Genomic DNA, 12,815 nt, shown 5'->3' with positions numbered 1-12,815 from the left:
GCCCTCCAGCTCATCTCAGGATATGTGTTGTACCTGCTAATGTATTTTATGTCGTATCGCATTGAGTTAAGGTTTAATTGAGCCGCTGCTTTTTTGTTGTCTGTGAGAATACTGGATACCGCATGTTGGTTTTGACTAATTGCTGGCTCTGGTATTGGTAATTGAAAGATAAATATTTCTGGAAAAGTATGAGTGAGATATATGGAATAATACTAAGTTTATTGCAATGTAGTGTGCTTCTTTCATCTTTATGTGTGTCGCCTCTTGTGGGCTCCGCAACTAATAAATAAAAGTTCCTCCTGGCCTTTTTTCTTAGTAACATATTCCCTTAGAAGGCAGATAAATAGCATCTTATTCAGTTTTCGTACCTGTAAGTTGACATATGGTGCGTCAGCCATGACCGTGGGGACGATGAACCCTCCTTCCCCAGTCGACATGTCGATATCTTGGCTGTAGATGTCCGTCTTGTCGTCATACAGTTTCACTCTCACTCTCACACGCTTCTCTGTGCTCATCGCTTCGACCTGTTGATTAAAAAAAAATATTTAAATCGGCCATTTTGTTTTCGCTGATAGAAGTAACAACCGCCCGTGTGAGAACCACACGTCTGTCTCTGACAATATTTATTTCTAAAGTTATCGTACGCCGTGTGGTTTCTGGCACCAATAAAAACAAGAAAAGGACCACTCTATCTCGTTTCCATGGATGTCGTAAAAAAGACTAAGGGATTGGCTTACACACTTGGGATTCTTTTTAGGCGTTGGGCGAGCAACCTGTCATTACTTGAATCTCAATTCTATCATTACTTGCATTGCTCATTGCAACCCAGAACCTCTGATTTCAACATTAGTATAAAATTACGTCTATCCCTAACACTTTCTGTAATAATCGCCTTAGATAAGGGCTTTATAGTTATTTCTCTGCTAATAAAAGCAGGGGTGGGAGTCGTCAGCGACTAAATTCTCAATTAAGGAGTTCGGCTGAGTCGCCCTGGCCTCTTTCCAAAACCTGTGCCGAAAGGGTAATTTTCGAACTGACAATTTTCTTATCCACTGTCTGCTATGGTTTCACTTTGGTGTAATATTTTGATTCGTTTATTAAATACGGTTGGCTATTGTTCATGTTAATATTTCATCATCTTGGCTAGGTATTCATTTTCAAGGTCGAAGTTTTGTAATCGTAATAGATTAACTTGTACTCTATCCAAAAAATAATCTATAAATTAAATACCTAGCCACAGTTACACTATAATTATCGACTACGATTAAAATTCAGTGCTATAGCTTCATTCAATAAACATTTCTGTTTAATTTATAATTTCCAAACTGTCGAATGATAGTATGATTCCTCCGACATTATCCTTTTAACATTAATCATCCATCTTGTCCAACAAAAGGTACTAATTAAAAATGTCTGTGGAAATCACTTCAGTATAAAAGATATTCGTAAGAACGCTTTTATAATTTACTAGCTTTTGCCCGCGGCTTCGCCTGCGTTAATTTCGCTTCCATAAAAAGATTGCTTAGATTAAGAGCCTTGCATTGACATAAAATAATATTATGCAAAAAAATAGATGTGCCTACGTGAGTGCGTGTTTGAGGATGCTATTCAATCATGCAAATTCAACTGGATAGATTTTGATGAAACTTACGTACACGGGAACAATAATGCCTGGAATAGAACATAATTTATTTTTCCTACAAAAGCAGTCCCGGGGGCGCAGCTGTTAAAAAACGAATAAATTCTAAAGACAAAAAAGGTAAGTATAATAATGGAAAGTTAAAGTATCTCTTTGTATACAACATTTGCTGTCTTGCCCATTGGAGACATCACAAATAAACTGTCACAGCTGGTGACCCGCGAGCAAGCCACGTAGAGCTGTCCGTGTGAGAAGCAATTCGTCCTGAGGTCGACTCCGGCTGCTCCAAGACTTTGCGATTTGTTAATTGTCATTGCAAAACATATAGCCACTGGAAACTGTACACGCTTAAATTGAAATGGAAAGTTGTTGGGAATGAGGGGAATGCGCGGTATAAAAACAATGTCACCAGCTGCACAACCAGTAAAAATTTTAGCTTCTATAATATTGTTATGAAGCGACACCACTTTAAGGCGAGTCCCATTACAACGTTTCGGCGGCGTTAAGTTGGAATGCCTACTTTTAGTGCAATTGTATGCGCGGGCAGTCCAGATGCCGAAAGTGAATTAAGGAACTCTACCGGATAAGTTGTAGCATCGGTACTATCTAAAACTGTTTTTATGGATTGGTATATAATTTTATTTTCAAAATACTTAAATTATTAGCAGCTGGTTGCTCATTTTTGGGTGTTAGGATTGCTCGCTCGCATATCCAAGAATCCTCGTGATGAATTATTTGAGATAGGTCTCCATAAACGAAATGGATAAGTTCCTCCACCGAAGTGACTACTTGACAGAAGTTATCTGGCAGAGTCACCAACCCGTTCGATTCAGGCAACGTACCATTACCGATTTTTAATAACACATCTGAGAATTCTTGCTCTCGAGGATTACCACCCAACTGAGCTCTCATATTTACGTGTTAGACTTAATTTCCTAACCTGAGGCCCGAGTATGGATCGATTGAGACATGCGCTTACTTCATCAGCTCTAGTACCTCGGCTTATTACGGGTAGAGTCTGGCGGAAATCACCACAAAATAATACAGTGGTACCACCCATAATGCGATTCCCTGTTATTTTCTCCAAATAAGTAAATGTCTTAACCATGGAAACTAAATCAATGAAAAACGAATGTTTAATTAATTAAAAAATTTGCCAGCGTCTACAATCGCGTTATTTCTTAAATTCTCATGTGGCGCCATCTCGTATCGGGTGGTCAAAAAATAAATATCTAAACCACGGGAACTAAATCAATAGTGAAACGGTAAGTACTGACGTTGCTATATGTGTGTTATTCCTGCTAATCTTGAGGAACATGGCAACCGTCGCCGATGCGGGGTGCGTCAAACTACCTACATAAAAAAATCTTCTCACACATAAAAAAAATCTTCTTAAAGATGTGGTGAAACAGTAAGTACTGGCGAAACTAAAATTACTAATTAAAACTTAATTAATTAAAAATTTTGCCGGCGGCTACAATCGTGTTATTTCTTAAATTCTCATGAGGCGCCATCTCGTATCGGGTGGTCAAAAAATAAATACCTAAACCACGGGAACTAAATCAATAAACAAAGCATAATGAATTAAATCAATAAAATGCTATTTTTTTAATCATTATAATAAATATAAGAATTAATTATTTATAGTGCCGTGTGGTTCCCGGCACCAACACAAAAAAGAATAGGACCACTCCAGCTCTTTTCCATGGATGTCGTAAAAGGCGACTAAGGGATAGGCTTACAAACTTGGGATTCTTTTTTAGGCGTTGGGTTAGCAACCTGTCACTATTTGAATCTCAATTCTATCATTAAGCCAAAAAGCTGAACGTGGCCATTCAGCCTTTTTAAGACTGTTGGCTCTGTCTACCCCGCAAGGGATATAGACGTGACCATATGTATGTATGTATGTATAATTATTTATAGCTTTTTATATCGATTCAAATCAAAAATGACGAAGTTCCATACAAACTTGCACCCCCTATTTCATCCCCTTGGGATAGACTTTCAGGATAAAAAGTAGCCTATATTCTAATCCAGGTTACTAACTATATCTGTGCCGAATTTCGTTCAGATCTGTTGGGTAGATTTTGCGTGATGCGCGTACAAACATACAGACAGACAGACGGACAGACAGACAGACAGACAAAAATTCTAAAAAAAATTGTTTTGGCTTCTATTGACCCTAAAAAGACCCCTTATAAATTTTTTTCTTAAATATCTTCAATGTACAGACAAAGTTGAGTTACAGTTTTATTATATGTATGGATTACTTCCTCTCGTTGAAAAGCGAAAGAATAATGAGGATCAATGCCTGACAAAGTCTTTTTCATTTCATTAAATATCCGACGTATCATTTGGTTTTTATGGTTAGAGAAAATATAGCGAGGTCACCTGCACATTAAAACAACTGGGTGTATATCATGATCCAAAAAAGGTAAGAAGGTCAGATAGCAGAAGCTACATGTAAAAACCTGACTCACCCAATCCAGAATCATGATCAAACGGTACACACCGGTTTCCTCTCCTGGTCAGGATTTTACACGAAGCTGAGATTAGCTTCGTCGTTAGTCGTCGTTAGTCTTTTACCCAATCCATATAGAATAATGGTATAGTGGTAAATTTGAATGTGTAGGACGCAATATTTTTCCCTCACCGTAAGAGCATCATTATATAATGACGTGTATGGAATATTACTAAAAGAATCTAAATCAAATAGTCATATCATTTATCGCATCATCGCCTTCCTCTTGATCTTACCGGCATTAATTTCCTTTTTCCAAGAACAGAAATATTAATAGGTCTTTTACTCCCTAATACGCATATAGGCATTTCTAAAAAAAAATATGAAACGTTCCAAAGCTCGCTTCAGTTCCCGGAAACATGCATGGAAATGGGAAATAATTTGATTCCACTGAAAGCTTATTCATGCCACCGAAGCTTTCAATAAGCTCTGAATGGTAATTTTGTGCGGTTTATTAGAGGTTATATAACGAGCACTATGAATTAAGAGACTTATTTTAAAATCATCATTTCCAATGAAATACAATTATTACTAAATACAATATAATCTTAATAAATACAATTATTTGAAATGAAATTTAATTAAGAAGGTATATGTTTCTCTCTACCTTTTACTATACGTGGCTCTAAACTTTACAAATAACTTAGACTGTTATGTATTATGATAAACTGTTAGATAATGCTATTAGCATTAAGTCCGCCTACTGTACTTTACAAATTGTATATGTTACAATCCATACATATAATAAAACTGTAACTCAACTTTGTCTGTACATTGAAGATATTTAAGAAAAAAATTTATAAGGGGTCTTTTTAGGGTCAATAGAAGCCAAAACAATTTTTTTTAGAATTTTTGTCTGTCTGTCTGTCCGTCTGTCTGTCTGTATGTTTGTACGCGCATCACGCAAAATCTACCGAACGGATCTGAACGAAATTCGGCACAGATATAGTTAGTAACCTGGATTAGAATATAGGCTACTTTTTATCCTGAAATTCTATCCCAAGGGGATGAAATAGGGGGTGCAAGTTTGTATGGAACTTCGTCATTTTTGATTTGAATCGATATAAAAAGCTATAAATAATTATACATATATACATACATATGGTCACGTCTATATCCCTTGCGGGGTAGACAGAGCCAACAGTCTTAAAAAGGCTGAATGGCCACGTTCAGCTTTTTGGCTTATCCATACATATAATAAAACTGTAACTCAACTTTGTCTGTACATTGAAAATATTTAAGAAAAAAATTTATAAGGGGTCTTTTTAGGGTCAATAGAAGCCAAAACAATTTTTTTTAGAATTTTTGTCTGTCTGTCCGTCTGTCTGTCTGTATGTTTGTACGCGCATCACGCAAAATCTACCCAACAGATCTGAACGAAATTCGGCACAGATATAGTTAGTAACCTGGATTAGAATATAGGCTACTTTTTATCCTGAAATTCTATCCCAAGGGGATGAAATAGGGGGTGCAAGTTTGTATGGAACTTCGTCATTTTTGATTTGAATCGATATAAAAAGCTATAAATAATTATACATACATACATACATATGGTCACGTCTATATCCCTTGCGGGGTAGACAGAGCCAATAGTCTTAAAAAGGCTGAATGGCCACGTTCAGCTTTTTGGCTTAATGATAGAATTGAGATTCAAATAGTGACAGGTTGCTAACCCAACGCCTAAAAAAGAATCCCAAGTTTGTAAGCCTATCCCTTAGTCGCCTTTTACGACATCCATGGAAAAGAGCTGGAGTGGTCCTATTCTTTTTTGTGTTGGTGCCGGGAACCACACGGCACTATAAATAATTAATTCTTATATTTATTATAATGATTAAAAAAATAGCATTTTATTGATTTAATTCATTATGCTTTGTTTATTGATTTAGTTCCCGTGGTTTAGGTATTTATTTTTTGACCACCCCATACGAGATGGCGCCTCATGAGAATTTAAGAAATAACACGATTGTAGCCGCAGGCAAAATTTTTAATTAATTAAGTTTTAATTAAGTAATTTTAGTTTCGCCAGTACTTACTGTTTCACCACATCTTTAAGAAGATTTTTTTTTATGTGTGAGAAGATTTTTTTATGTAGGTAGTTTGACGCACCCCGCATCGGCGACGGTTGCCATGTTCCTCAAGATTAGCAGGAATAACACACATATAGCAACGTCAGTACTTACCGTTTCACCATTGATTTAGTTCCCGTGGTTTAGATATTTATTTTTTGACCACCCGATACGAGATGGCGCCACATGAGAATTTAAGAAATAACGCGATTGTAGACGCTGGCAAATTTTTTAATTAATTAAACATTCGTTTTTCATTGATTTAGTTTCCATGGTTAAGACATTTACTTATTTGGAGAAAATAACAGGGAATCGCGTTATGGGTGGTTCCACTGTATTATTTTGTGGTGATTTCCGCCAGACTCTACCCGTAATAAGCCGAGGTACTAGAGCTGATGAAGTAAGCGCATGTCTCAAACGATCCATACTCGGGCCTCAGGTTAGGAAATTAAGTCTAACACGTAAATATGAGAGCTCAGTTGGGTGGTAATCCTCGAGAGCAAGAATTCTCAGATGTGTTATTAAAAATCGGTAATGGTACGTTGCCTGAATCGAACGGGTTGGTGAGTCTGCCAGATAACTTCTGTCAAGTAGTCACTTCGGTGGAGGAACTTATCCATTTCGTTTATGGAGACCTATCTCAAATAATTCATCACGAGGATTCTTGGATATGCGAGCGAGCAATCCTAACACCCAAAAATGAGCAACCAGCTGCTAATAATTTAAGTATTTTGAAAATAAAATTATATACCAATCCATAAAAACAGTTTTAGATAGTACCGATGCTACAACTTATCCGGTAGAGTTCCTTAATTCACTTTCGGCATCTGGACTGCCCGCGCATACAATTGCACTAAAAGTAGGCATTCCAACTTAACGCCGCCGAAACGTTGTAATGGGACTCGCCTTAAAGTGGTGTCGCTTCATAACAATATTATAGAAGCTAAAATTCTTACTGGTTGTGCAGCTGGTGACATTGTTTTTATACCGCGCATTCCCCTCATTCCCAACAACTTTCCATTTCAATTTAAGCGTGTACAGTTTCCAGTGGCTATATGTTTTGCAATGACAATTAACAAATCGCAAAGTCTTGGAGCAGCCGGAGTCGACCTCAGGACGAATTGCTTCTCACACGGACAGCTCTACGTGGCTTGCTCGCGGGTCACCAGCTGTGACAGTTTATTTGTGATGTCTCCAATGGGCAAGACAGCAAATGTTGTATACAAAGAGATACTTTAACTTTCCATTATTATACTTACCTTTTTTTGTCTTTAGAATTTATTCGTTTTTTAACAGCTGCGCCCCCGGGACTGCTTTTGTAGGAAAAATAAATTATGTTCTATTCCAGGCATTATTCTTCCCGTGTACGTAAGTTTCATCAAAATCTATCCAGTTGAATTTGCATGATTGAATAGCTTCCTCAAACACGCACTCACGTAGGCACATCTATTTTTTTGCATAATATTAGTTTATGTCAATGCAAGGCTCTTAATCTAAGCAATCTTTTTATGGAAGCGAAATTAACGCAGGCGAAGCCGCGGGCAAAAGCTAGTAAATAATAATCTTATCGTCGCCTTCGAATTTTGTCACCCTCAACATTTAATAAATATATGTAAAAATTGTCTATTAATTTCAATCATTCTATACGTTAAAACGATATTTATAGCATTTATCTTTTAAGTACAGGTATACCTAATTAAATGAAAGAAATTTGATAGCAAATAGAATAAAGAGTACGAGAGAGAAGTAAGAGCATATTTTACGGAGCCGTCTACAAAGTAAAAAGTCCGCTTGACCACTTACATAAAGCAACTCGCCAAACATATATTAGAACTTTTCCTATTTTCAAATTGACTAAAAATGCGCCCAAACTATTATGCGCCATTTCAACTTCTAAAGAACACGTTTAAAATAAAACGGCAACAGTTTGAGAAACACTTTAAAATTTCAGTGATTTCGCTTGACGCTTTAGTTTTATTCTTCCGTTGGATGTAGAAATCTTTTACTAGAAAAACTGAAGGGAAAAAATTACAATAAGAAGAAGATCATGATAGTGTAGTTGGTTTTCTTGCTGTCATTAAGGAGTAAGAAATGTTATACAAGTGATATCTGTTTAACAATTTGTATTGTGTTTATTTACCCGCTATTTCTGCAGTTGTTAACTCCTATTACTTGGAATACTTCGAGTTTGTTCCTTCATTTATTTCATACCTATATAATTATACCTTTTTCTCAGAGAGGTAGGCAGAGACTACATATTTTAACTAATCACGGTCGCTACATACTCGTACTTCTTCTTTACTCTTTCATCTACATTCTTAACTCTATTCATGCAAGCTCGTCTTTTCAGGATAGTCTTGATCTGATATTTGAGCTTATGAGCAAAAATATTTACATACCCGTCCCACAAAAGGCAATCCAGGTTTGTAGCGCCTGCGCATGCTGTCAGCAAACCGGAGCTCAACGTAATGCTGCTCTGCTGCTGGAGCCGCCGATGCTGAGTTTCCAACCTGTTATAGAAAGAGAAATTATGATTTTGTGGGATAGAAGAAAGAGCCAAAAATAGCGACTGCTTGTTGAATACACGTGTGGAGCGCTGTTCATGTATTCGAACAGTCCTTGAGACGTGTTACCTATACTGGAAGTATTGTTTTCTTTTTTAAAGGCAGCATGTTTCGCTCGGCTGGTTTTAAGGCTAGCTGTTTGGCGGATGCCAAAGACGATCAAATACGGAGCCAAAATGTTTTCAATCAGCTCATTCTACTTAGCCTGGAGATATCTAAATATTTTCTCCTTAAATAAATCATTGATTTCTATGATACGGTGATTAAATCTTTTTGATGAATTTCTTTTATTCTCTGAAGAATTGCTACGAACCTTGGTGCCAACGGTGAGGTCCACTCTTGCAGAGCCTCCTCCACAGCGCGCTTCGATTCTCCAAGTACCGGAGCGAGCACCAGTGGCAAGGATGGCACTAAGTTTGCGAACTCCTGGTGACAAAGAGAAGATACATTATTAAAATCAATGAAAAATGTTTTTTCTTTCCATAGTTTTCTAACTATAATATTATGAGAGTTTACATAAAGACAGTTGTGCCTACTCTTCCGGGAAAATGATTTGTAAAGTGTTTTATGGGGACAGGGATGTTTGATGTATGAATTTACCTTTAATATACATATTATTACGAAAAAAAAATTAAAATTTCCTAATAAAGATCATAATAATTTAACCATTTGCAGTTTTATTTCCTTCAATTCCCTATTTTTTATAGCAGGTTAACTTGGATGAAGCATATCAATTTATGAAAATTCAACAGCAGCTGCGCCAAAGTCTCCTTTCTAACTTTAGAAGACGAGCCAAAGAAAAAAACCTTCAAAAACCATTTGTCATTGCCATATCAGCAAAAAATCTCTATTGTTACACCCAGCGGGGATTTCCTGTTATCGCGTAAGAGGGTTAGAAAACTGAACGCGTCAGGTAAAGCCAGGGAGATCCCTTGAAAGAATTTCCATGTTTCAACATTACCGTGTTCCTCATTTTGATAAATCGCTCAACAAAAACACGGGCCCATTTAAGACGTGGGAAAATATTGATTTTGGGTCAATCGTAAGTGGAGACGTGACTGAGAATTTCATTTTCATGTAATTTTTCAAAAGTTATTCTTTTGGCATTGTAATGGTTGACTACAAAATGAATGACTATATCTTCATCTCAGTGTTTTGAATATATAAAAGGAAAATATGATTGAAATAATGCTGAAATCACTGAATAATAAACAAGGTTTTTGATAAGCACGATTAAAAAGATAGTTTTGACTGTTCCTTACAGTCGGTAATCATTAAAAATTTGGTTTTAATCTTTATATATCAAAATTCAAATTTAGAAAAACTGTTAAAAATCAAACTGTCCTTCACATAAAAGTATTGAGACTTTTTCTCCAAAACTATAAGCAACAAAAACAAAATTAATAACCAAGTGTCTACAAAAATGACTGTTCACGTCCTCAAAGTGAGTAGGGTTAGTTTCTAGTTTGATTAATTATAGGACCCACTTAAAGTCACATGTCAGAGCCGACACAAAAACCTAAGATTCCCTTGTCACCTCGTTAGATTTGAAGACAAAGAGTTCGGGTCAAATTTCAATAAGATATGACTGGAGTACCTAGATAATCTATGGAAAACAATTAACTGAATTAAAAACAGACAAATAGCGGACGTTTAGTAATAATATCCCGTTTCTACCTTTTAGTTACGGAATCCTATAAAATAGCTGGCATACTTATTCCATGTTACATTCCCCGAAGCAAAAAGATATCGAATAAAATTTTCGTAAGTAATAAGTCAATCACGCGAGTAAGGGAAAACCAATCTATCAGAATTTGACAGGGGTAGGCACGGAGATGACATGGAAACGCTTTCTTGGTACGTGGTCGATGGTGCCTGTATTGTTAGCCGGGGAATGATGTCACTCGACCACGTTTTGGAATATTTTTACAAAACATATAATCTCGTCTTTACCCCGGGGTAGACAGAGCCAACAATCATCAAAAGACTGAAAGGCCACATTCGGCTGTTCGGCTTAATGATTATTTTGGAATATTTTATTAGAAAGATTATAAAACATCAGCTTTAGTCCACAATTTAGCATTTCCAAATTCCAAATTTCTGTACTTTTTGGGTTTGGGTGGGCTGTGCTGTGCATTGATACTTTAGTCAATCACTCAGTTAATATTCTCTTTTGTGCAGTAAGTTGTATTTTTATTCACTGACCCAAAAACATTTGTATTATTCGTTAACAAATAAATATTACTATTGTTTCCAACATAAACCTTTGAGTTTAACTCACCCACTTTATTTAATATGAAAATTCTTAAGAATAACACGTAGTACATGCTTGAAATTAAATTTACCCCATTAAACTTATTCTGGACCATAACATGAATAAGTTATTCCATAGTTGGCTCTCTGCCGGCGAAGTTTGGATTTCCCGACAAAGGTCTATTACGTTCAGAGCATTCTTAATGACATCATTGTCTACATTTAAGTAAAATAACTGTACATGTATCATATCTCATTTCAGTTCGGTCCAAGAGTTAGACTGGCAGAGAATGCCTTATGGCATTAAGTGAATGTGTGAATGAGTAAATAAGTTATAATAAATGGGTTAGTTCTCTTTTAATCGTCATTGGAGGTCATTTCCTACCCTCTATTTTCTCATGTAATTTTTTATCAGTTTTATCATTCCCTAGCGAGGTAACATCATCATTCCCTGACTACTGAATGTATCAATATTCTATGAAGTGCCAGTTAATCAATGTAACGTTGGGCACGGTGACCGCGCTCGTGCATTAGAAATTGATCAAACCCACAGAATTTGCATTGAATTCTATTTGCGTAATTTATTTGTTCGATTCAGTGAATTGTGTTATATTACACCGATTATTTAAATTGATACTATTATGTGGATATTGTGGGGTTATTCATTTCTGTAACATAATTTTGTTAAGTACTTAAAGATAGATTTCCCTTATAGGCGATGAACTAGCAACCTGTTAGTATTTGAATCACAATAACATTTCATTCTTTTCAAGACTCTGTCTACCCCGCAAGGGATATAGACGTGACTATATGTATTTAAAGATACGAAAGCGGGCCGAGCCTTGAAATAAAACGTCGGAGCTTGTAACTGCGAATCCATACATCCATACATCCATACATAATAATAAAACTGTAACTCAACTTTGTCTGTACATTGAAGATATTTAAGAAAAAAAATTATAAGGGGTCTTTTTAGGGTCAATAGAAACCAAAACAATTTTTTTTAGAATTTTTGTCTGTCTGTATGTCTGTCTGTCTGTCCGTCTGTCTGTCTGTATGTTTGTACGCGCATCACGCAAAATCTACCGAACGGATCTGAACGAAATTCGGCACAGATATAGTTAGTAACCTGGATTAGAATATAGGCTACTTTTTATCCTGAAATTCTATCCCAAGGGGATGAAATAGGGGGTGCAAGTTTGTATGGAACTTCGTCATTTTTGATTTGAATCGATATAAAAAGCTATAAATAATTATACATACATACATACATATGGTCACGTCTATATCCCTTGCGGGGTAGACAGAGCCAACAGTCTTAAAAAGGCTGAACGGCCACGTTCAGCTATTTGGCTTAATGATAGAATTGAGATTCAAATAGTGACAGGTTGCTAACCCAACGCCTAAAAAAGAATCCCAAGTTTGTAAGCCTATCCCTTAGTCGCCTTCTACGACATCCATGGAAAAGAGCTGGAGTGGTCCTATTCTTTTTTGTGTTGGTGCCGGGAACCACACGGCACTATAAATAATTAATTCTTATATTTATTATAATGATTAAAAAAATATCATTTTATTGATTTAATTCATTATGCTTTGTTTATTGATTTAGTTCCCGTGGTTTAGGTATTTATTTTTTGACCACCCGATACGAGATGGCGCCTCATGAGAATTTAAGAAATAACACGATTGTAGCCGCCGGCAAAATTTTTAATTAATTAAGTTTTAATTAAGTAATTTTAGTTTCGCCAGTACTTACTGTTTCACCACATCTT

At 36.2% G+C, this 12,815-nt stretch overlaps 1 protein-coding gene across 1 annotated transcript in view; it reads right to left on the bottom strand.

Moving 5' to 3' along the window:
* Nucleotides 1-12,815, bottom strand: part of LOC106133074 (C3 and PZP-like alpha-2-macroglobulin domain-containing protein 8) — a 97,082-nt gene that overhangs the window by 50,559 nt on the left and 33,708 nt on the right. Inside the window, exons 5-7 of the mRNA XM_060946334.1 lie at nucleotides 9,104-9,216; nucleotides 8,626-8,736; nucleotides 369-524 (exon numbers count right to left, since the gene is read on the bottom strand). Coding sequence (XP_060802317.1) covers nucleotides 369-524; nucleotides 8,626-8,736; nucleotides 9,104-9,216 — 380 coding nt within the window. The remainder of the gene's footprint in view (nucleotides 1-368; nucleotides 525-8,625; nucleotides 8,737-9,103; nucleotides 9,217-12,815) is intronic.

Source organism: Amyelois transitella, chromosome 10 (genome assembly GCF_032362555.1).
Source record: "Amyelois transitella isolate CPQ chromosome 10, ilAmyTran1.1, whole genome shotgun sequence".
NCBI lineage: Eukaryota > Metazoa > Arthropoda > Insecta > Lepidoptera > Pyralidae > Amyelois > Amyelois transitella.
The sequence above is the reverse complement of the archived record's forward strand: the minus strand, read 5'-3'. Positions and strand labels throughout refer to the sequence as shown.